The following is a 27,082-nucleotide window of genomic DNA, read 5'->3' on the forward strand; positions in this document are numbered from 1 at the left end:
TTTTTTTTTTTTTTTTTTTTTTTCTTGCATTATGCGGGCCTCTCACTGTCGTGGCCTCTCCCATTTGCGGAGCACAGGCTCCGGACGTGCGGGCCCAGCGGCCATGGCTCACGGGCCCAGCCGCTCCGCGGCACGTGGGATCCTCCCGAAACGGGGCACGAACCCGCGTCTCCTGCATCGGCAGGCGGACTCTCAAGCACTGCGCCACCAGGGAAGCCCGTCTATGGCTTGTTTTTAATACAACTTTTAAAAAGTACAGTTGAAAACAGCTGATAGAACAGATAGAACAGCTGACAGAATAGCAGAAACAATGACCAGATTTTCAACTGAGTACTCTCCTCTAAGAAAGAAACACATGTATTATTTAGTTCACCAGTGAAAAACATTTGAAGATGGCAGGAATTACTCTTACCAGTAAACATTTTAGTAACAGCTTTGCTCTGTTTTCGGGCAGAACAGAGAAGTAATAGCCATGGTGGAAAGAACTCGTGGTGACCAGCTAAAAGCTCTGCCACAGTCCCAGATAAGCTGGTAGACGTCTGTTCACCTTCGGTAACATTACACCCTTCATCCACAGAATCCACAAGCAGATAGAGGCTTTGCTGGGGAGGCTTCATTCCCAAAAGAGGGAGCAGGACACACCTGTAAAACACATCCATATGAGCATTTTGAATGTTATTAGCTATGATATTAAGGTTTATTATCTAAACACTAGAATTACAGGTTATAAATATTGTTTTAAGAAAAAAATAATGTTTTAGAATAAAACTATTGTACAAGTTTCAATTCCTTACTTTAACGAGAATACTGGTCCTAAATAGTTCACATTTCCAATAACAACATTTTCCACAATAAAGTGTGTGTGTGTGTATTATTGATTCAGCATTCTTAAGAAGGGCAGTAGGAACCTGAAACAAGATTTCACTATTCCTTTCCTGAAATTTTTATCAATAATAAAAGCTTGAATTGTTTATCACAAAGCTAAAATGTACTGGAAAGGAAAAAGAAACTGGGGGTCACTTCAGTAATAGAAAAGATATCAAGAGTTCTCTAGAATTTAGAAGATTTTATCATCATGTCTCTCACAAAATGACTGCACTTCATCTAGTTGGTCATACACAAGTTTTATTTTAAAAGACTTTTCAAAGATAAACTACAGTCTAGATTCCATTTGATGTATGTTCAAATTTCAATGTAAAGAATATTAGCTTTAATCCCAACACATTTCCTACTCAGATAATTTATACTGAAGTTGAATGCAACTTTCTCATAACTGAAACAATACTCATTCATTTTCAACAAATATTTACATGAGCATTCCATATGCTGAATGAGGTACTGAAAGATGCAACGGTCAAGAGGACAGAATCCATCTAATTATGAACACCAGAAATGTATAGATAATCCTTTCTACAACTCTTTTCTTAATCTTTCAATCCTGATAGCAACCAAGATCCAGTATATCACTAAGTCCTGTCAATGCTTCTTTATAAAAGTCTTCAAACCCACCCTGGTCTGTATCATCACCCTATTCCAAACTGCCATCGTCTCGTTCACCCAGGAACCACACTAATCTACATGCCTCCAGCCACTCCCTCCAGAGCTCCTACGGCAGCAGATCAAACTTTTCACAATGTTCCTCCAGCCATACTAGCTTTTTCCATGACTTTTACAAGATACAATTACACAAGGGCCTTTTGGTTTGCAGTCTCCTCTGCCTGGTCTGTGCTTCCCTTCTCTCTTCATGTAATTAACTCCTCCTTGGTCTTCAATGGTAAGCTTGAGAGTCACTTTCTCAAAACCGAGACCCTATAATATGCTTTCAAAACATCAAGTATTTCTCTTTCACAGCATTATCAACTTTGTAATATTAAACTTACTCAATGTCATTAATTCTTATTTCTCTCTTTAGAGGTTAAGCATCAAAAGAACAGGGACTATGTCAGTCTTGCTCATGAGTATAACCCCAGAACCTAGCAGTGCTGTACCCATAGGAGATCCTAAGTAAAGACTTCACACTGTTGTAGCCTAGACTGGAAAACAAATAACTTCAATGTAGGCTGCTCAGTGCTACCAAAAAAAACAGTAAAATTACTAACACAGTGGATAAGAAATGATCAACTCAAAGGAAGTAGATAAGAAAGGAAGAAAATGTCAGAGAAACATTCAAATATTAGGTGCTCAAGATGAACTAAGTTTTGAAGGATCAATTAAAATTCTCCAGGAATAGTAATAAATTTGCAATAAATTTTACAATAAAGGGAAGGGAGGGCCATCCTGGCAGAAGGAATGTTAAAAATTTAGGAAAATTTCCTTTATTGTACCTTATGTATATAGTTCCTCTACTATGAGAACAAAGAAGGTTGACGTAAAACCAGTGTTATATATTTACCTACGTATATAGTACATATATACATATACAGTATATATATATTTCTATATATAGTACATATAAAATATATTATCATAATATAGTATAGTAATATCCTATAATCAGTGCCACTTGAGAGAGACCATAACCTTAACTACTTTTTTTAAATTTTATTAATTTTATTAATTTATTTATTTTTGGCTGTGTTGGGTCTTCGCTGCTGCACGGGTTTTCTCTAGTTGCGGCAAGTGGGGGCTACTCTTCGTTGTGGTGCGCAGGCTTCTCATTGCAGTGGCTTATCTTGTGGAGCACGGGCTCTAGGCGTGCAGGCTTCAGTAGTTGTGGCATGTGGGCTCAGTGGTTGTGGCTCATGGGCTCTAGAGCACAGACTCAGTAGTTGTGGCGCACGGGTTTAGTTGCTCTGCGGCATGTGGGATCTTCCCAGACCAGGGCTCGAACCTGTGTCCCCTACATTGGCAGGCAGATTCTTAACCACTGCGCCACCAGGGGAGCCCCCACCTAACCTATTTTTGATCAGGATAGGGTAGGGGGAGAGGTCACCAAAGTTAGAAGAGGAGCTTAGTCAGGAGAAAGTTCTAGAGTAAGGCAACAGACACAGGAAAAAAAAAATCTAGTTCAGGCAATAGGACACGCACAGGCTGGAGGGAGAGAAAGACCAGTGAACAACATACCGAAGAAAATTACTGAAAGAGTAAATGCTGGGACTTACAAACTTTATTTTGAAATGTGAACTCTGACCTAAGGGTACTAAGGAGCCAGTAAAGTACTTTAAGCACAGAACTGATATGTTTATATCTGTGTTTAGAACAATAACTGGCTAGAGTTGAAGGAAAGCCTGAAACAGAGTAAGTCTAGAAGAAAAGAGTGTGATAGGAAGCCACTGCTCAGAATTTAAGGGAAAAAAAAGAAAAAAACAATCTCCATCCTGAACTACTGTTACCAAGGCCATCACTGCTAACTTTAATTCAGTGCTTTACTACATTTAAGTACTTCACATTTGCATCAACTCACTTGATTCTCACATGAAGTCTTTAAGATGGGTACTACTGTAATACCCATTTCCAGATGAGGAAAACAAGGCACACGAGGAGAAGTCACTTATCCAAAGCTCAAGGAAGGGACTGAAGTTCAGGGTCTGGCTCTAGAGCCTACGCAAGGGTAGACCACTCAGCCTGGTTTGCCTAGGACTTTACCAGTTCTAAGTGCTGAGAACCAGCCATTCCTCCTCCCTGTCCATGCCCCCCACGCCCCACGCCTGGGCAAACCAGGATGGTCAGTCACTCCCTAGTCTACACTCTTACCAACGATGGTCTACTGTCTATCTAAAACCAATGTTATAAATAAGGTAGTAAGCAGCAAGGTCAGAATGAAGTAGACAGATCTGAGGGAAATTTTGTGGGTGAAATTGATAGGATTTGATGATTATTTCCGGTCTTTTGCTTACTCCAGGGTGTGTGTTCTTCTTTTCCTAGTTCCTTATAATACAAACTGAAATCATTGTTTCATACTTCTAATATAATCCTTTAATGTCATGAATTTCCCTCAAGTATTTTCACTATCATCTAATTCAAAATAATTTCCCTTTGATTTCTTCTTTGAAACAGGTTACTGAGAAGTGAGTGGTATAGTTTTTAAATATTTGGGGACCTCCCAGGTATTTTATGTTCCTGTGTTACCATTATTTAAATTCAATTGTGATCAGATAACATACTTTGTATAACTTGCACACCTTTAAATTTATTAAGTGTTGTTCTATGGTCCAGAATGTCTAACTTAGTAAACACGTGAGCATTTGAAAAGACTGTGTGTGCTATTGTTGGATGGACTGTTCTATAAATGTCCATTCGGTCAAGTGGTGATAGTGTTGTTCAGTTGTTCTATATACAACCTGACCCTTGAGCAACTTGGGGGTTAGGGGCACCGAGCCCCTGTGCAGTTAAAACTCAGCATACTGCTTAGAGAGGGTATGGAGAAAAGGGAACCCTCTTGCACTGTTGGTGGGAATGTAAATTGATACAGCCTCAATGGAGAACAGTATGGAGGTTCCTTAAAAAACTAAAAATAGAATTACCATATGATCCAGCAATCCCACTACTGGGCATATACCCAGAGAAAACCATAATTCAAAGAGACACACGCACCCCAATGTTCATTGCAGCACTATTTACAATAGCCAGGACAAGGAAGCAACCTAAATGCCCATCGACAGATGAATGGATAAAGAAGATGTGGTACATATATACAATGGAATATTACTCAGCCATAAAAAGGAATGAAATTGGGTCATTTGCAGAGACGTGGATGGATCTAGAGACTGTCATACAGAGTGAAGTAAGTCAGAAAGAGAAAAACAAATATCGTATATTAACGCATATACGTGGAACCTAGAAAAATGGTACAGATGAACCTGTTTGCAGGGCAGAAATAGAGACACAGATGTAGAGAACAAACGTATGGACACCAAGGGGGGAAAGTGGCGAGGAGTGGGGGTGGTGGTGTGATGAATTGGGCAATTGGGATTGACATATATACACTAATATGTATAAAATGGATAACTAATAAGAACCTGCTGTATAAAGAAATAAATATAATAAAATTGAAAAAAAACCCAGCACACTGCTGTCTCTGCCTCAAAAACAAAGGAACCCAAGGGCAGTAAGCTAAAACAGTCAGGTATATATTTTTTCATTTTTTAAAAATTAAGCTATATGTCTCTTTATATATATTTGTCTTAGGTAACATATAATTAGATCTTGCATTTTTATCTAATCAGACAAACTGCCATTTATATTAGGGTATTTACCATTTACATTTAATGTGATTATTCATATGATTCAGTTTAAATTTACTATATTCTTATACATACCATTTTAAAATATACAAGTATATCTGTAGGATATATTACTAGGATTAGAGTTGCTAGGTTAAGGGGCATATCTGTGTATATCTTCACAGATATTGTCAAAATACCCTCTAGAAATTATATAAACATACCCTCCCAACAGTTGCGTAAGAGTGCCTGTTTCCCTAGCCCCTCCATTATAGCAATTAACGTTATTTTCCACAGATATGCAGAAAATGGTATCATTATGCTTTTAATTGACATTTCCTTATCATGAGGTCAATCTTATTTACAAATGTCTAGGAGTTTTATTTCTTTTTCTTTAAACTGTGTCTTCATATCCTTTATCCATTTTCCAAAAGATTAATGGTTCTCTTTTTTGGAGAGTATTAAGAAAATGATTTTGTTGCTAATATTTTCCATCATTTGTTACTTTTCTTTTGACTTTTTAAGGGTTTTTTTTTTAAAAATGTACAATTTCTCTGTTTTTTTACTTTTATATAACGTATCAGTCTTTTTTCTTTTATGAATTCTGAGTTTTATATGTTTCATTTCTGAGGGGACTTCCCTACTCTAAAGTTTAAAAAAAACACTTCCTCATGTTTTCTTCAAAAGCTTTGAAAATTTTATTTTTTAATCACATTAGTTTTGACATAAGATGTGAACTACATTTCCAATTTTTTTCCCCACATGGCTCCACAGTTATCCCCAAACTATTTACTACATTATCTTTCTCTTATTGACTTGATTTGAAATATCTCTCTTTTCACAGACAGAGTAAATCCCCATATATATTTTGGCTAAGTTTCATCTCATTCTGTTGTCTCACCACCTCTTTTCCAAGCACTTATATCTCTGCTTCATGCAACTGTTTAAGTCAGGCAATTGCTCATTAATTGTGTTTTCATTTAAGACAATATGTTTGGCTACGGTTTTCTTTTTGTTCCATGGCAATATTTTTCTGGTGAGCATTTCTGGTGCTGTTTTCTTTTTTGGGGAGGAAGAGTAAAATGTAGAGCTTTATTATGCTTTCAAACTTCAGTTGTTATTCACTTAAAACAGACTTAAAAATGTAAGATTTTTTTTTTTTACTAGATCTTTATTAGAGTATAGCTGCTTCACAATACTGTGTTAGTTTCTGTTGCACAGCAAAGCAAATCAGCCATGTTCATACACATGTCTCCATATCCCCTCCCTCCCATCCTCCCTATCCCACCCCTCTAGGTCATCGCAAAGCACCGAGCCAATTTCCCCCAGCCAACTATTTTACATTCTGTAGTGTATATATGTCGATGCTATTCTCACTTCACCCCAGCTTCGCCCTCCCACCCCACATCCTCAAGTCCATTCTCTATGTCTACCTCTTTAATCCTGCCCTCCAACTAGGTTCATAAGTACCATTTTATTTTAAATTCCATATATATGTGTTAGCGTATGGTATTTGTTTTTCTCTTTCTGACTTACTTCACTCTGTATGACAGACTCTAAGTCCATCCACCTCATTACAAATAAGTCAATTTCATTTCTTTCTATGGCTGAGTAACATTCCATTGTATATATGTGCCTTCTTTATCCATTACCAAAACCAGAAAAAAATATCACAAAAAAAGAAAATTATAGACCAATATCACTGATGAACATAGATGCAAAAATCCTGAACAGGGCTTCCCTGGTGGCGCAGTGGTTGAGAGTCCGCCTGCCGATGCAGGGGACGCGGGTTCGTGCCCCAGTCCGGGAAGGTCCCACATGCCGCGTGAGCCATGGCCGCTGAGCCTGCGCCTCCGGAGCCTGTGCTCCGCAACGGCAGAGGCCACAACAGTGAGAGGCCCGTGTACCGCAAAAAAAAAAAAATCCTGAACAAAACACTAGCAAACAGAAGCCAACAGCACATTAAAAGGATCATACACCATGATCAAGTGGGATTTATCCCAGGGATGCAAGGATTCTTCAATATATGTAAATCAATCAAGGTGATACATCATATTAACAAATTGAAGGAGAAAAACCACATGATCATCTCAATAGATGCAGAAAAAGCTTTTGACACAATTCAACACCCATTTATGATAAAAACTCTCCAGAAAATGGGCAATAGAGGGAACTACCTCAACATAATAAAGGCCATATACGACAAACCCACAGCCAACATCGTCCTCAATGGTGAAAGCATTTCCCCTAAAATCAGGAAGAAGACAAGGATGTCCTCTCACCACTCTTATTCAACATAGCTTTGGAAGTCCTAGTCTGGTGCTGTTTTTTAGACCCCTTCTCCCTACTGGTTTTGAGATATATTTTTACATATCTTGTGACAGCTCTTCAGTAAGATAATTTCTTTCTGGATCAGCAATTGCAGGTTAGTGTGTCCAGTGTCCAGGCTTCTAAGAATCTCCTTATGACTCAAGAGTTATGGGCACGAACAACTTCTTTGCGCTTCTACTTCTCCCCAGCCAATTAAGATGAGAAGCTGTGGGGATGGACACAAGGCCTTTCTCACCACAAGCCCCTTGCCATTACCCCCAAATGTCTGACTCCTGCACTGAGCTCATCTGTGAGACTCATTCTTCCCAGCCCTCTTTGTTCTTCCTTTCTGCTTGACTGGGCCCAGGGAAACTTCTAGCATAAGTCTATAACCTGTCTCCGTGGTTCCAAATGAGGGTCTTTATGCTCTTGATGATGTTCAGGGTATACATTTATTTCAAAGAGTAAATGTTGTGTCAGTTTTGTCTGCATCTCAGTTTGGTATTAACTTCCACATTTATCTTGAGGCTGGGGTTTACAGGTCTCTCATAGTTTCACTTTCTTGCTATTAGACTATTTCCCAGGCCTTAGTCAGTCATGTTAAAACCAGAAGCCAAACTATGGCTTTAAAAATGTTGAGTAACTTTTTCTAGTCTTGACATCACCTCTAAACTCGAAACTGTCTGCTACCATCTCCATGTGGATGTCCTACGGGCGTCTCAAATTTAACATGTTTAAAGAAGCATTCTCTCAATTTACCCCCCAAATAAGTTCCTCCCCACCCATTTTCCCCATGTCAGTTAGTGGTATCCCATCATCCCCCTAGTTTCTTAAGTCAAAATCCCAGGATTAATTCCTGAGTCCTCCCTTTTATTCCAGCCACTGTCCCCCTTTCAGTCCTAACAGCAAGCTTTCCTCCAGTCAGGGCCTATGTACTTGGTACTCCCTCTGCCTAGAAAGCTCCCCCAAGCCGAACTTCTCTTCCTTCAGATTTCAACACAAAGTTTATCCCTGAAGAGGTTTTCTTTGGTCACCGTGTCTTAAATGGCCTTCATCGTGTATTACTGTTCCTCTAACAACTCATCCTGTTTTCTTTGTAGTGTTCATCCCATCCTCAAAGTAATTTATTGCGTTATCTCGTGTACCGCTTTCACTGTAAGGCTGGTGTGAAGCTCCTCCACTTCCGTGCTGCCTCCCCCGGGATGGCGCCCGTCCTGTGCACTGCTAGATTCCCAGCACTCAAAACCATTATTTGCACATCACAAACACTCAGTAAAATCTGCTTCATGAATGAATGGTAATTAATAGGAAAATTGCTACTCTGAAACACTAGATAAAAAATTTTCTAGACTCAGAATTCCCATATTCAGTTTCCTTTCATTTATTCCATCAAAAGCACCATATGGGGATACCTACACCACCAAGTGACACACAGATCCACATCTCTACCATGTTACATTTTATCATTTTATAAATGACAATCCCATCAAAGTATACACACACAAAGCAAGAGTGCTTTAGAAGTCTAAAACAGATCTTCCTCTGTTTGTGAATATATATGTATATATTATCTTCAAAATGAGATAATGTAATAGTATTATATTATCACATTCATACAAAGATAACCACCATCTTTAAAACCAGCAGTGTGCCGCAGGGTTTTACCTGTGTAGATATATGTCATTAAATGTCTTACATTTCTTAGGTACATTATTAAAATTCAGGCAATATATATTACATTAATACTTTTATGAATTTAATTTAAAGTCCTTGAGCTAGCTTTCCCCCCATTTTCAATTCTATGTTGAAAAAAAGCGCTGGCAGCATCATGCTTCTGTAGCTGGCCTTCTGATTTTCAGGCAGAAAGGCAGCTAAAAGACCATTAGGGCAATTCTGAAATGAAATCCATTTTTTTTTAATACAGTGAATTTACTTACTGACTCTTTCTCAAGAGGCTAATTAACTTTTAAAAGCTCCTACAAGTATTATAAGGAGTATACTATTAGACAGACACTATATGTACAATAGTTTCTTAAGGTTTTCACTGTTGAACATTCAGTTTCATCTCATTCTCTGGCTCACTCCCTCAGGTGTAGAGAACTAGTTAAGAGTCTCCCTCCCAGTCTTACAACAAAATAAGCCAGGCAAACTGCAAGTTCAAGACTTTTCATGAACCTACGAGAGTGCTTAGGTCACAGGGCAACCAACTAGCCCAAAATCTAAGGTGACACAGACATCTGCAGGCAGACACAGAACGCAAGCACTTACTTACCTGGGGCAGATGCACCTGGACACTGGAAAACAAACTGAATAAAAAATAGGCAAAAGACCTGAACAGACACCTCACCAAAGAAGCTACAGATAGCAGGTAAGCGTATGAAAAGAAGTTCAACATCATATGTCATTAGGGAATTGTAAATTAAGACAAGCTGCGACATATAAGTTGGAATGGCCAAAATCCAAGTGCTGACAACACCAAATACTGGCAAGGATGTGGAGCAACAGGAACTCTCATTCGTTGCTGGTGGGAATGCAAAATGGTATATAGCAAGTTTGGAAGACAGTTTGGCAGTTTCATAGAAAACTAAACATACTCTTCCCATACAAAACAGCAATTGTGTCCCTGGTATTTACCTAAATGAACTGAAAAAGTATGTCCATGCAAACACCAGCACACATGGTGTATATAACAGCTTTATTCATAACTGCCAAACTTCGGAAGCAACCAAGATGTCCTTCAGTAGGTGAATGTTAATAAACTATGGTACATCCAGACAATGGAAAATCATTCAGCACTAAAAAGAAATGAGCTATCAGGCCATGAAAAGACATGGAGGAATCAAATGTATATTACCCAGTGAAAAAAGCCAATATGAAAAGGCTACATACTGTATGATTCTGATTGTCAAATATTCTTAAGGCAAAATTATGGAAATGGTGACAAGATCAATGGTTGCCCAAGGTTACGAGGAGGGAGTGATGAATAGGCAGAGCATAGAGGATTTTTAGGGCAGTAAAACTACTGTGTATGATACAATAATGGTGGATACATGTTGTTATATATTTCTTAAAACCCATAGGATGTACAACACCAAGAGAGAACGCTAATGTCAACTGTGGACTTTGGGTGTTAATGATGTGTCAATGCAGGTTCATCAGTTATAACAAATGCACCACTGTGATGCAGGATGTCGATAGTGGAGGAGGCTGTGTGTGTGCAGGGATGGGAATAAATGGAAACTCTCTACACATTCCCCTTAAGAGCAGTGAACCTAAAAAAATAAAGTCTGTAAATTTTAAAAAATAGTATGGTATCTGCAAAAGACAGACACATCAAAGTCTAGAAACAGACCAGTATAAATACAGGAAGCTGATTTTTCACAAAGTTGCAAAGGGAATTCAATTGAGAAAGGAAAGTTTTTTCAACCAAAAAAAAAAATTATACATAATATTACCAGATTACCCACTTTGAATTCTGCAGTCTAAAATCTCACTACTATCTGGTGAAATTTTGCATCAAAATATTATACATTTGAAGTTTACCTAGAAGGGTAATCCTAAATACCTAGCACTTTCCAAAACCATCTGGAAGTACAATGCTGACATACTGGCCCGTCATTTTATTAATGAAATGATTAAATTCTTTCGAAAGGCTATGCTTTAAAATAAATGTTTTTTAAAAAGACGAGAAGTAGAAAAACTAAATCACTAATAATTCTTACTTAATATATCTTGTCTTAGGAAAACAAACACAGGTTTTACTTTTCTCTTTTTCTCCCGTTTCATTAAGATATATATTGACATGTTACACTGTATAAGTTTAAGGTATACAACACATATATGTACATATTGTAAAATGTCACCACAATAAGCTTAGTTAATATCCATTATCTCACAGTTAATAATATTTTTTTCCAACTTTTAAGATCTAGTCTCCTAGCACCTTTCAAATATACAATACAGTATTGCTAACTATAGTTGCCATGCTGTACATTACACCTCTTATAACTGGAAGTTTGTACCTTTTGACCACCTTCACCTAATGCCCTCATCTCCTAACCCCTGCCTCTGGGAACTGCAAAGCTGATCTCCATTACAATGAGTTGGGTTTTTTAGATTCCAAACACAAGTGAAATCATACAGCATTTGTCTTTCTATGTCTGACTTATTTCACTCAGCATAATGCCCTCAAGATCCAGCCATGTTGCCAGAAATGGCAGAATTTCCTTCTTTTACTATGGCTGAATTATGTGTATATATGCATATCAAAATTTCTTTATCAATTTATCTAAGTCAGTGGACACTTAGGTTGTTTCCCTATTTTCTTTCCTTAGGAATGAAATTACCCTCCAGTAAATTAAAGCATGTGAAAATGTGGAACAGGGTATAAGATACCTCAAACCAGTTAGGGATCAAATTTATATACTCAATAAAAAAAATCTAATAAGTACAATTGATAATTCAAATCAGGTCAGGAGCTCGGCCAAAATGTAGGGTAAAATTTCTCTCTAAACTTTGACCAAGATATTGTTGTAACTTCATGCTTTTATGCACTGATTCCCCTTTGCTAAAATATAGCAGGGAATGATGGAATATAAAAACAAAATGAAATAAGAAAAACATAACCAGAGTCAAAAATAAAATAAACATTTCAAAGTATCAGAAGCAGAAAAGAAGCATAATGCTGTGAGTGAACCGAAAGCTTCAGCTTGTCAAACTAGTCTGCAGTGGCAGCCTGGGGATTAGATGGTGGAAGTAAAAGGGGCGAAGGTAGTAGTCCTGCCTCTACTAATAGGACTCAGACTCACTGTATGAAACTAGGGGCTGGAACAGGGGCTTTCCTTATTACTAATGAAAGAAGGAAACAAAAAGCACAGACTACTGCCTAGGGCTCTGGCTTTTAAGCAGCAGCAGGGAGGGCAAAAAAAATCAGCTTCCTTGGAGACAGGAACTGAACCTAAAATGATCATGGGTCAGTGACTAAATCTACAAGATCACTTGTATCGGCTTGGAGTGCGAGCTTCGTATCTCAATTATTGGCCCTCATCCTAGACCGCACTGAGGGTGGGGAGTGGTGGAGGCAATCGGCAATCAGAGCGAGGAGAGCAGAGGTAGAAGTGGTGAACCAAACAGGAGAGTGAAAAAAAAAAAAATTACAAAATTTATAGTGCTCAGAGAGAAAGCAGCAAACTCAACAATCGGAATACGTGTTCATGTCCAAATGAAAGTAACTCATAAAACTGCCAAAGAATGTAAAGAAAATGTAGTTGTGATATTCAGATAAATAAAAGAGGGAATAAAATCCAATTTTTAAAAAAGGAATTATTTAACAAGCAAAGCCACAAATCAAATAAAACAGGAGAGAACCAGAAAAATCTTCCTCATAGGAACTTCCACTGCCAGATAAAATGCAGTAGGTGGCAGCAGCCCAAAACTCCCGCTGCAATAGCTAGAAAAAAAAAATGTTATCCATTACAAAATTTACATTTTTAAAGATATGAGAAAGCTGTTGAAGCAAGAGAACAAAATGAATTAGAACTCCAGAGGATGGGAGTTGATCCAAAATGAGCAAAACAAAAACAAAAAACCAAACCACCTGCTGCTTTCTCCTCAGGGGTCATTTGCTGATTTGAGGCATACAGTGATTTTAAGTATGGACTGAGAATCAGGCTTGGGCCACCCTGAGGGACTCTACCAGAGGAATAAAATCAGCACAACTTTCAGAGATCAGCTATGTCTCTTTCAGAGAAAGTGCATATCTGAGGTGTCCCTAACAAGAGGCTGATTTTCTCCAAGGTACATTTGCTAAATTCTGGGTTGTATTTAAAAAGTTAGGGAACTAGGATGAGTGTGTCTAAAATCCAGCATGAAATCTCCCATAGTCTGTATGCTGAAGACAAAATTCTGCTAATGGGAGGGTACTTGCTTTAAACACAAAACCCATCCTCTTCAAGACACTTGTTAGAATTTGAAGGCATAAAGGGCAGGAAGTCAAAGGACTAAATATTTCTTGGGGAAGAACTGAATTATCAAACCCTTTTGGAACTCTCAATCAAAAGCTTAAAAGGTCCACACCAAAATAATAGGAATAAACTAGCAGTCTTACTAAGACTACAAAGGAGCCCCAGCCCACCTCCATCCCTGATTATATCAGCCCCTCACTCTCTCTGCCCAAATGAGAAAAACAAAAACCTTCTCTGATGAAAGATATTATCTGGAACTCTAGTCATTTAACACACTGTCTGACATACAATCAAAAATTATCAGACAGGAAAAGGGCAGAAATATGTGATTGGTAATCTAGAGGAAAAAGAGACAATAAATACAGACTTAAATAATCTAGATACTATTGTTAGCATGATATTCATGGATTAAGAGATTCAACACTGAATTAGGAGACATATTCACGGATTAGGAGATTCAGCACTGAATTAGGAGATATATTCATGGGTTAGGAGATTCAACACTGCAAACAGGTCAATTCCCACAAATTAATCTAAAGATTCAATGCAACCCTAATCAAAATCTCAGCCAGAATATTTGTGCACTCAATCTCTCATGTGGCTCCACTATACCCTCAAAAGAGAACGAGTGAAAAAAACAAATACTGTGTTATGTGTTAGTATTATTTTTAAAATAATTTTGACCTTGCAGGGGCCTATACCACACTTGGAGAAACACTAAACCATCCATGCCCCACTTGCCTAGATGATATTTTACACTTCGTTCTTCTCAAACCTCCATGATTTCCTTACTCCCCACATTCACTTGCAACTATTGACCTTGTTTCCTAGATAATAAAAAATTATTTAAATACGTATAAGTAACATTTAATATAAAAAATGTGTGCGTGCATGCGCGCACACACACACACACACCCTTCTAGGCATATATAATTAGAAGAGAACTTCCACAAACTCACTGGAACATCTACTCTCCCAACCCACCTGCACTTTTATCTACATACACTGCCTTCCCTCCTCTAACTATGGATGAACCATCTGTGCTCCTATCCCATCCACTCTAATAACAGATTCTTCCTTATCTTACCTTCTCAATGATTTATTTCCAGCACTTTACCCATTCTCTCTCGAATCATCAATCTCATCTCTTCTTTATCACCCTCAAACACATATCCTTCTCGAGCTATTATTCAACTTTGCTGCTCCCCTTCTTTACAGCAAAATGCCTCAAAAATTCTGCCGATATTTACTGCCTGTTTACTCCTCTCACTTATTCATGATCTTATTATAATCAAGGTTTATTTTCCACTCCACCTATACCCCAAGACCTCCATGTTACTAAAATCAATCCTCAACTCAGCAAATACCTGACTTAGCTTATCACTTCCTCCTTCTAATGACACTGTCTTCACTTTGTCACCTGGCTTTCTGCTCCTTTCATACTAGCTACTTTTTCTTCATATACTCTCAACCTTTGAAGTTGGAAGTACACTAAGGTTCAGATCTTGGATCTTCTCTCTTCTCTATTTACATTCATTCCTTACATAAGCTACTTAATGCTCTTAAATACCATCTATATTCCATTGAAACCAAATTGATATATAGAGACAGCACCTCTCCTTTGAATCTAGCCTTGTAAATCTAACTGCTTACCTAACTTCAGACGTCTAATGCTGAACTTATGCAAAACGAAACTTCTGACCTCAAACTCCACCTTGCTCCTGTCAGTCTCCTTCTTTTCAGTAAAAGACAACTCCATTCTTACAATTTTTCAAGCCAAGTATCTTAGAACCATCCTTTACTCCTCTGTTTTTCTCATATTCCACCTTCTGATGTGCTATCAGGTCAATCTTAAAAATAATCAGAATACAACACTTCTCACCACCTCTACCGCTTCAGCTTAGTCCAAGTACACTGTCTCTCACCTTGACTGCTGCACTGGCCACTTACTGGTTTCCTTGCTTCCACATTTACCACCCCAGTTCTCAACACAGTAGCTAGTGTGATCCTTTAAAATCATGTCATATGTTTCACTACTCTGTTTAAAAGACTTAATGGCTTCCAGTCTCCTCAAAGTAAAAATGAATGTCCTTACAGTGGCTTCGAAGTCCATACATTATGTGGCTCCTAACTACATCTCTACTTGTCTCATATACTCAACTACTTGCTCACTCTGTTCCAGCCACACAGGCTCCCCCCTTGTTTCTCTTGGATAATATTAAGCCAACTCCCACCTCAAGGCTTTGCACTTGATATATCCTCAGTCTGGATACTTCCTTCAGGATGCCCTAACCTCCCCTATATAAATAGCAACACTCCTCCCCCAACCTACTCAGCGCATCACTCCTACCATCCTAACTCTGCTTTGATTTTCAACATAGCACTTATTGCGTAGTGATATGCTATGTATTATATACTATCTTCTTAACTTTTCATTTTTCTACTAACCACCCACCCCAACCCTCAAAATGTAAGCTCCATAAACACAGATGATATTTGCCACTTCTTTTTTACTAATACATCTCAGTATTAAGAATGGCATCTGGTGCATTCCTGGTATCTAATACATATTTGATAAATCAATGAATGAACGAACAAACCAAAGTAAAATAGAGAACTCAGAAATACATGCATGTGTGTGTGTGTGTGTGTGTGTGTGTGTGTGTGTATCTCACCGCAGTGGTATTACAAATCAATAGTGAAAGATGAGCCATTCAACAAATGCTGCTAGAACAATCAAGTAGAAAACAAGTTTTTAAATATTAAGACCCAAAAAGGCCAAAGTGTAAAGGAAATCATAAAAAGAAAAAAGATTGAGGGACCTCCCTGGTGGCGCAGTGGTTAAGAATCCACCTGCCAATGCAGGGGACACGGGTTCGATCCCTGGTCCAGGAAGATCCCACACGCCATGGCGCAACTAAGCCCGTGCGCCACAACTACTGAGCCTGCGCTCTAGAGCCCACGGGCCACAACTACTGAGTCGCGTGCCACAACTACTGAAGCCGGCGTGCCTAGAGCCCATGCTCTGCAACAAGAGAAGCCACCACAATAAGAAGCCCATGCACCACAACGAAGAGTAGCCCCCTCTTGCCACAACTAGAGAAAGCCCGCACGCAGCAACGAAGACCCAACGCAGCCAAAATAAATTAATTTATAAATGAATAAATAAAATTATTAAAGTTATGAGAACTAAAACAATTTTCAAAAAGAAAAGATCGATATATTTGACTCTATTCTTTTATGTACATTTCAAAACAAAAATTTCACAAGCAAAATGATGAGCCACAGGATCAAGGATATTTAAAATAAGGTACCATTTCACATTCACTTTCCAGAACATAAAGAACTCTGACATTATGGCAAGTATTGGTGACCTAGTAGAGTAATGGAAACTCAAACTACACAGTACTACAAGAGGATAAACTGATGTAATTTTAAAGGGTAGTTGGTACTATCTCCTCAGAGTTGAAGATGGATATACACACCTTATGATCCAATATTTCACTTCTAAGTATTCAACCTCGAATCACCCTTCACTACTTTATTCCTAGTATATGCACACCAGAATACCCAAGAATGTTCATAACTGTTTTGTAAAGTTGAAAAAGTTGAATACATCTTAAATGAGTATCAACATGACAACACATGAATTATAGTATAAAGAATGAAATTATATACCATATGGTAAAGTGAATCATGTAGATCCACATATAAAAACTTGGCTAAACATAAAAAAAAAAAAATGTTACACAGAAAATGTTGCAGAATAGTGTCAGCAACACAGTACTATTTATACAGGACAATAGTTTCCAAATTGTAGTCTGGGATCCCTTGGAGTCCCCTATTCAGTGTCATAATAAAACTAAGATGTCATTTGCCTTTTTCACTCTTGTTCTCTCTCAAGGATAAAGTGGAGTTTTCTAGAGACTACATGCAGAAACAGAACCACGATAATCCAGCTGTCTTTTATTAAGCCTAATATTAAAAAGATTTGCAAAACAATGTAAAACAATGCCACTCTTTAAGTGTTTTTTTTTTTTGGGTGTTGGACAGTATAGTTATTCTTTCATTAAAATGTTATTTATGTTAATAGATAAAGATTTATTATTAAATATATTAATACATAGTTAAATATCAGTTTAAATTTTAAATAAGCAAATATTTATAAATACAACCCACATAAACAAATTCTTTGGTGTGTGCAATAATCTTCAAGAGTATAAAGGGGACCTAGAATAAAAAAGTTTGAGAATTGCTGATGTGGAATCAAAAATGTACAGAACTAGAGCATGTAACAAGTATGTGTATATATGTATATATCTCCCTATGTATATAAACTGGTCAAGCTACATAGGCATAAAAAGTAAACTCACAGGAGGGGTCACCTACAGGGTATTGAGTAGATTAGACTTAACAGGATACCTGGGTGGCTTCAAATGTGGATTATTTTTTCTTTAAAACAGAAACAGGAAACCCAGATTTAGAGCAAATATGGCAAAATGAGGAAGTACATGCATCTTTGTTTTTCAATTTTATTAACTTTCCTGTATAACTGAACCTTTGGCGGTAGGAGCAATCTATCATTTCCTCTGTAAATTTATTTTCTACAATTTCTTCCCCTTTAGTACCATTATTTTTTCCCTTTAAATTCCTGTGAAGGTCTCTCTTTGCAAGTTGCTTCTCTCCCTAAAGTAGCAATTTAACAAACATATTAGCTGAGATTTAAGGTACAAAAGTTTTTTCTCCTTTCTAAGTGAATATGAAATTTAAATGACAATGGCTGAAAGAATGATAAGAATTCTACAGATGAATCGATGGATTTATGACCTCATATGACTCACATCACATAACATAAATCTGATGCTATTAAAAAGATTTTCCATTGATAAAAATTAATTTCAATATGAGTTGTTGACACTAATGAAATCATCAAAAATACTGGTTTTAAATACTTTTCATCTATAACTATATAATCTATATGTATAGTATTATTCCACAGGAAAATAGAATATTTCAAAGCTGAATATGGTTGAGCAATACAAATTATCAATGTGACAAAATTACAACGTTTTAAAGTAAAATACAGTTACTCATTAATTCAGGAAATACTGAGTCTCTGATATATTCTAAGCCCTGGAGATGTAAAGACACAAGACAGACAAGTACTCTGCTCATTCCAGAAGGTAGACAGAAAGTCAGTGTGAACAAATGCACAAAATAATTTCCAATCATGATAGACACTGAAAATTAAGAAATAAAGAAAACAAAGTGGGATGTTGTGATTTAAGAAAATGACTGGGTGGGGAGACTTGTAAAGATTCAGTGGAGAAGGGAAGATCTCAGAGGAGGTAACATTAAAGCTGGTACACTAAGTGATACCAGAGCAAGTAGCCACACAAAAATCTGTTGACCAGAATGTGACCTATTTCAGAACAATAAGAACAATGTGGATGAAGAACCAATGAACAAGGCTGAAAACAGTACAGGCTGAAGTCAAAGGCTGGTAAGGGCTAGACCATGTAAAGCTTAGATTTTATTCTGAAGGTAGTGAGAAGCTATCTGCAGGTTTTAAGCAGAGAGTTAACAAGATCCGATTATCCTTAACTGCTTTGTGAAGATAAGAGGGACAACAATAGCAAGAAGACACTGAGTTAGGACACCACTGAAAGGGATAATGGGAGTGGCAGCAATGGAGATGAAGAAAAGTTGAGGTATTTGTTTTATCTTGGAAACAGAACAAAAGTACCTGACGGATTGAGTGTAGGGGGTGAGTGAAATTGAAGAATCAATGAGGACTCCTAGATTTTTGATGAAAATTAACGATTTCCTATTTGAAATGTTATTTCCTTAATTTTTGTATTGTTAGCTATTTCCACAACAGTGATATACCACAACCACCCCAAAACGCAGTGGCTTGAAATAACAATCATTTATATACTTTCTCTTGTGTCTATGAGTTTGTTGTACTCCAGGCGTGGAGTCAAGCTTCTGGTTCGGTCTGGTCTACTCCACATCTCCCTCATCCTCTTTGGACCAGCAAGCTCGCCAGAACATGATCTTCTGAAGGTAATGAGACACAAAAAGGACAAGCCCAATCACTCACGCACAAGTTAAGCCTCTGTCTGGGTAATGCCTACTAACATCCCACTGGCCAGAGCAAATCACATGGCTGAGCCAAAATCAAAAGGCAGAGAAGTACGCTTCTCCTCTAGCAGAAGGACTGCAATGTCTTATGGCAAAGACCAAGGATACATGGAGAGAAGATGAACAAAAGCAAATAATTCAATCCACACCAGTTTCTATATATTCAAATCATGAGTCACAACTGTAAAAGGTCACCGTTTTTGGAATGTTCCAAATCATTTCTCAAGATAACCGCAAGTAAGATATAATTAGTTCTCTTAATTAATACCTATTTTTATTAAGTAAGTACATGAACATTTTCAAATTCTACTTTATTACCAAAGATTATATTTAGCTACACTACATGTGTTGTAGAAAAAAAATGACATTAGGCATATTTCTGAGATTAAGATAACATGAAAGAAAGAAACTGGTTTGAAATTTAAAACAATTGTATAGTATGGTCAAAGACATCACTAGAACAACTAGAGAGTAAAGACAGCAACCAATCAGAATACACTTCAAAGATTTTTTTTAAGGGGAGAAAAATAAGTATTTACTTATTTTACTTTATAAAATCAAACCGTTTCATTGTATAGAAGCCATTATACTTCATAGATATTTTCTAAAAAGCAAAACTGCTAAAAGCAAAATTGCTAAAAACAAAGTTAAGGGCTAAAAAACAAACTAAAAAAAAAATCTGCAAAATATATAACAAACAAAAAGTCCATATCCTTACTATGTATATCAAGTTCTTACTGAACACTAAGAAAAATAAGACTATTCTTATTCATATCTCTTGTCGACTTTAACATAGTCTCATATGCTTAAAAATACTTCTTGAAAGAATAAATGAGCTTAATGTGTTCTGGTGAAGTTTGGAAACATGATACATACTTTAGATGGAAGAGAAGCAAATTATGAAGAGCTTTTAAAGCCAAGCAGAGAAATTTAAATTTGTTGTAGAGGTTATCACAGGCTCAGAGGAATGACCTAAAGAAAGCACTGTTTTACTACGGTTAATTGGCCAACTGTTACCAAAATGAATTACATATAGAGAGGCTAAGGTTAAGTAAAGCACCCAGGAGGTGATGAACAAAAATTCTAGATTAGGGGAAAAGAATCCAAGAACCATTCCAAGAAAAAGATTAAATACCATAGAATAGAGAAATATAATAGAAAATAATCAAAGAAAACTCTAGAATCTAGTCTGGGCAGTGCTTCTCAAACTTCAATGTGCACAGAATTCACTTAGGAATCTTGTTAAAAGGCAGATTCAGTTCAGTAGATTCGAGATTCTGCATTTATAATAACCTCCCAGGTGGTGCCACTATTGTTGATCTTAAGATCATACTTTTAAGTAGAAAGGGTCTAGGAAATAAGAGTAATTATGGAACAACTTAGATAAGAGAGTCAGTTTTCCCAGAACCCAAGACAACGATCAAGCTTCATATTACATGCTTTCTTATCAGCCTGTGTCCCTCCTTCTTAGCACTTACCAAAGCTCCATTTTTACATTTATTTTTGTGATTATTTGTTCAATGTATTTCCCCCCACTGAGCTCAGTGTCCTGTTTGGCTCACCACTTTAGTCCTGTTATCTGGACATTAGCACACATCTGTCACATAGCAGGTGCTGATTATTTGTTTAAGAAATGAAGGCTGCTTCCCTGCTGGAGCAGTGGTTAAGAATCTGCCTGCCAATGCAGGGGACACGGGTTCGAGCCCTGGTCCAGGAAGCTTCCACATGCTGCGGGGCAACTAAACCCGTGAGCCACAACTACTGGGCCTGTGCTCTAGGGCCTGCGAGGCACAACTACTGAGCCCGCGAGCCACAACTCCTGAAGCCCACAAGCCTAGAGCCCGTGTTCCGTAATAAGAGAAGCCACAGCAGTGAGAATACCGCGCACCACAACAAAGAGTAGCCCCCGCTCACTGCAACTAGAGAAAGCCGCGCACAGCAACAAGGAACCAAAGTAGCCGAAAATAAATAAATAAAATAATAAAAGAAATGGGGCTTCCCTGGTGGCGCAGTGGTTGGGAGTCCGCCTGTCAACGCAGGGGACACGGGTTCGTGCCCCGGTCTGGGAAGATCCCACATGCCGCGGAGCGGCTGGGCCCGTGAGCCATGGCTGCTGAGCCTGTGCGTCCGGAGCCTGTGCTCCGCAATGGGAGAGACCACAACAGTGGGAGGCCCGCGTAACACACACACAAAAAAGAAACGAATGAATGAGTTAACGAAGAGAAACGCTAAAAGAGATGCTGGATTGAACAGAAGAAGGTGACAGACACTCCAGTGAAAAGATATATGTTGATCAGAATGAAGACAAAGGCTGTTGATGTAGATCTGATTGCTATCACATTAGACATGAGCATTGGTAGCCATGTAAGTAAATAAAACTACTGAAGGAGTGTATATACAAAGAGAGAAGATCTAAGGAAGCTTTGTTGGACAAACAGCCAGAGAGAACCTAGAGGAAAGGCCACCAAAGAATACAGTCAGACAGGAGATTCTGAATGCAAGAAAGCACAAATAATGAAGAAAGTCCTAACATATATCATCTAAGGCTAAAGATCGACTGAGTAGTGGATTCAGAAGCTATCATGCTTAAACATCTTTCTGTGAACATGTAGACGTAGACATCAGATTTTAGTACGCCAAGATAAAATGAGATGATAGGGAAGGAGTAGTAGTACTTGCATGTACAAATTCAAGATAATATAATAGCAAATTTGGGGGGAGATAAAAATTATAGTGTTTCCCTACTCAGAGAAATAGAAAACATGTTCACTTTTGCAAATCCCCACAGGAGCCAGGCTGGCATATATAAACAAACAAAGTAGTCTTGGGATAGAATAATAGAGAGCGGAGGAGATGGAATCAAATTAGAATGTGTAGGCCCCACATAAAGACAGCAGCTGACACAGTGCCACCAGATTATTGCTTCAAAAAAAAAATGAAAAGCTAATACTGTCAAAATTTCCAATTTTTTTTTTTCAAGAAAACCCCCAAATCTGGATAGGTGTGTGAAATTTCCTGAAGTGGATAAAAAATATATTCAACCTATAGGGCACTACTTTACTCTTTCTGATCCAAAATAAAGTCTGAGTTATCAAGAAGTAAATAAAAAAATGGCCAAGAAGAATTAAGAACATGGCTGATGTTAAACAGTATAAATATGGAGCAATATGTTATGCCACTACAGAACTGATTAAATGTTGAGGACTAGTTCAGCAAATGATAAAGGTACCAAGAACCAAAGGAAGCAGCACTTAGACATGAAGTATAAAAGAGAGAGAAAGGCTGTCTAGGGTAAAAGCAAAAGATTTTAGGAAGGGAAAGTGCAAGGGTTTGAATGCATGGAAGTCCATATCAAAGTCAAAATAACGTAAGAGCTGGAAGCAACAGACAATTCAGTGGAAACTGACACTATTACACTAAAAGAAATGTAGAATTTTGATATGAAAATTATATTTTCATTTATTTTATTCAAAATGTGAACTGTAAAGACACTTTTACAAGACCTTTTAATCCGACAATGTTTAAGAATAGATAATGATGGTTATCTTAAATAGCCTTAGATATTCAAGACAGATAATGGAAAGGAAATATTTTGCCTTGAAAATACCCCACAACTGAGGGTAAGAAGGAAGCACACAGTCCCATTCTGTTCTTTGCCCCTTTGTTGAGTTTGCCAAAAACACTTGGAGTATACTCTTAATACTACAGTTAAGACAGAAGACAGACACCTGGCCACATAAAACTATCTGGACCAATCCACATTCATACATGCTAAAGAGCAGACAGCAGGTTAATAAATTAATAATCACTGTACCAGTCTGGCCTGCATTTAAAACTGACCTAAATGATATAACATTTCAATTTCCTTTCTTATGCAGGCACTTCAGCTGTCCTTCAATCAGGTTCAAGCACATTCTAGATAGGTAAGTAGTATTATTCACTCCTTCAAATGATAATCATTTAGCACTTACGATATGCAAAGTGCTGTTCAAAGTGCTATGGTAAGCATAAAATATTAATCAGTCATGAATAATGTCACGAAGAAACATATGCCTAATAGGGGAGATTACTGAACACGTATGCATAAATAATTACAAAAGAAGTTAAAAATCTAAAGAGATACCAGTGAAGAACTATAAAATGTTCAAGAGGGAGATAAAAAGATTAGAAAGAAAATTTCACCATTCAAGGATTCTTTTTTTTTTTTCTTTGCGGTACGCGGGCCTCTCACTGTTGTGGCCTCTCCCGTTGTGGAGCACAGGCTCCGGACGCGCAGGCTCTGCGGCCATGGCTCACGGGCCCCGCCGCTCCGCGGCATGTGGGACCTTCCCGGACCGGGGCACGAACCCGTGTCCCCTGCATCGGCAGGCGGACTCTCAACCACTGCGCCACCAGGGAAGCCCAAGGATTCTTATTCAACGTAAAAACAAAGGTCACAGTCCAGTCTTCCAACTCTCAATCCTTTTCTAACAAGCCATTGTTGTCTTTCACCACTTCTCACATGACTTTTCTACTAAACTATCAAAGTTTAGAGTCATTCATCATCATGATTTTATTCCATTTACACTTAATTTGTGGTACCACTGAAGGTGTTTAATTAATTCCTATCAACATTACACAGAACAAAATCTTTTTACTCGACTCAGAAAAATTGACATCACACACAGAATTGACTCACACCTGGCGTTGCAGATTGTTAACCAGAAATAAAAGAGAATGATATCCACTAGGAACAAAGCTTTGTACTTCCATTCCACATCCATCTAACTCTCCAAAAAAGACCCCTGGGGGTTCAAGGACCGTGATAGTAAAGTTCAGAAAGAAGTTTCTGGTTGAAAAGATAACCATCTTCAGTTGTGCTTCTAAACTAATCACAGGATCTAAAACCACTAGCCCCTCCCTCATTCCATAACTTAGGTGCCTTGAGCCTTCTGTCAAAAACAACTGGAATTTGTTTTACAGTTAGAGGACTACTAGGAAACTCTACCTCTAACATTAACTCTAGAAAAGACAATTCAACACAAAAGGCAAAGTTTTGCAATAAGAGCCTGAAGCTGGAGGCGGAATGAAAGAAATCAGCATTTGGTTCTCAAAACAAGTAAAAATGTAATTGTCATCAACTTAGTTCCACCAACAGAAACAGATAAAATATATATATTCTAAATGTAGTAACAATAGCTTTTCACTTTAACCAGCGAAGAAAAATGGAAACAAAAATAAGAAATTAATGTGTCTTCATTCATCATTCTCTTCAACAGATGATCTAATTCCATTCATGTTAGAATGTTCATGTGCTGCATCTACAGCAAGTCTCTATATATTGATACCCGAAGTATCAATATTATTTCTTTTTATAGAAATAAGATAAATATTAGCGTAAGAACTTAAAGCTCCATGAAGACAGGGTATTTTGTCTGTTCGGTTCACTGATTTATCCACATCTGAGTTCCACGTAACACACAGACAGTTCTCAATAAATATCTCCAGCTGAACTGTGCTTAAAGCACAAAAGGCTCTCAATAAACATTTGCTGTAAGAATGAATGAATGGACGTCAGAAGAAATTTCTTGACAACTAAATCTCAGAATCAACAGACTATACTCTACCACGTCAGAAGAAAAAGAAGTAGCAATATTTAACATGAAGTTTAAGATTAACATGAAGTTCCTTTCAGTCTTTAATTATCGTGAAGAAAATGTGATTTCTGAAAACTGGTAATTAACAAGTTACCACTTAGCTATGTGACTTCATGTAAGAAGTTAGCTTGCAGCACTACATACTGTATCTAGTATCATTAAGGGTAAAAAAAAATAAGGATAAAAAATTAGGAAGTAAAACTGAAGAAAAGCAGATAAAAAGCATTAATTACTGAATCACTCTGAAATTTCCCCAACTTTGTGGATCTGTGAAGAACTAAGATTTACCTTTATCAATTTTCTATTTCTATTAAATTGTTTCACACATGAATATATGAAGCCATCAATATTATCAAGTTAGATGTTAAGAAAGTAACAATACACAAACTGGTTTGGGAGGTTGTTTTTGTCAAAAATGAAAAAAAAATACTTTTCTTTGTTTATATTTCATCTCCCATCATGTTATAATTACCTCCAGCTCTGTCTCCCTCAAAATATTGCAACTCTTTGAAAATCATTATCTTTTGCTCCATTGTCTACTTGTTGAATTACATCTAACCCTGCCTAAATAACATTCCTACCAAAAATACATTCCTATCAAAATTCTCTAAAGGACTTATCTAACAAGTCAATCAGTCACTAATAAAACCCACAATGAAATTTTAAATATTTGTCCAAAAGCAGAGGCCTAGATCATCTAATGCCATAGACTATGTAAAAATATTTCTTTTTAACTTTTAATTGTGTTCTCATGTCTGCATTCGACTGTGGTTATTTTACTGCTTCGCAGTCTTGAAGGAAATGTAGCTCTGTGAATTATCAGAAACAGCTTTTCCAATATCAAAGTTACCTAATTTATTTAATGATTCGTTACTTTAATGAAAAAGAAAGTGACCCAAGTTTTTGAAAGATCCAGTGGAAGATTAATAAAAGCACCAACATGGTCCAAGTGGAAAGACTAGGCTTTCCCTAACCAAGTACAGACTGGGAATACAAAGTGATTAGCTCCTTCTGTCAATCAGAAAATCAAAATTAATAAAAATCAATTTACACACAGCTCTATTTGCTTCTTATTCCCCTTCAATGAGTAACTAAAATTCACACAGGAAAAAAAATTACAGAAAATCCATCTGAGTAGAAGGATCTTTTTCAAGAAAATCTCTGATACTATAGAGAAAGATTTGCTTAGAATCAGAATATATCAAAAATATACAGTTATCAGACTTGATTTTAAATATTTAAAGGCATTAGAAATTTACATAGCTAATTCCAATAAGACAAATTGCATAATTACATAATTTAGTTAGACTAAGTTCAACTTAGACTATAAGCTCTTTGAAACATTTTCTAAGGTGTCAGTAAATGCAGTTTATGAAATTACTTATAAGAAATGAAAACTCAGCTCTTCAACTAGTGATAGTATCTCCAGAAAAAGCAGTAAGTCAAGAGGAAAAGAGCTATTTATGTACAGAGACTTAAGTCTCTTAAAAGTTAAGGTTAATATTAAAGACTGCATTATTGATTCCATACACAGTGATTCCATATTGAACACTGTCCATCAAACCTGGCATCTCATACTTGTGATACAGGTATTGCCTAACCTATTCCCTCATTAATTTAAGAATGATATAACAATTCTAACTCTGATTTTGATGGCTCACAGCAGAAGATAACAGATTTGCCCAGAGTTTTACTGGACGGCACTTACACATTAAAAAGTCTGCAAGAATACCACACCTCTCAAATTAAGTTTCTTCAGTGCTTCACATTCTGTTATTAAACAAGTAAAAGATATACTTTTAATCCATGTCCTTACAATACAAAGCTTGAATTTTATTTCCTTCAACAAAGTAAACAGGTGTATTCA

General features: G+C 37.2%; 1 protein-coding gene across 2 annotated transcripts in view; it reads right to left on the bottom strand.

The window, feature by feature from the left end:
* ANKRD50 (ankyrin repeat domain 50) overlaps positions 1-27,082 on the bottom strand; it is a 41,589-nt gene that overhangs the window by 11,668 nt on the left and 2,839 nt on the right. For both annotated transcript variants that reach the window (XM_007446247.1, XM_007446248.1), the window contains one exon: positions 413-642. In XM_007446247.1, coding sequence (XP_007446309.1) covers positions 413-642 — 230 coding nt within the window. The remainder of the gene's footprint in view (positions 1-412; positions 643-27,082) is intronic.

Source organism: Lipotes vexillifer, unplaced genomic scaffold, assembly GCF_000442215.2.
Source record: "Lipotes vexillifer unplaced genomic scaffold, Lipotes_vexillifer_v1.1 scaffold159, whole genome shotgun sequence".
NCBI classification, from domain to species: domain Eukaryota; kingdom Metazoa; phylum Chordata; class Mammalia; order Artiodactyla; family Lipotidae; genus Lipotes; species Lipotes vexillifer.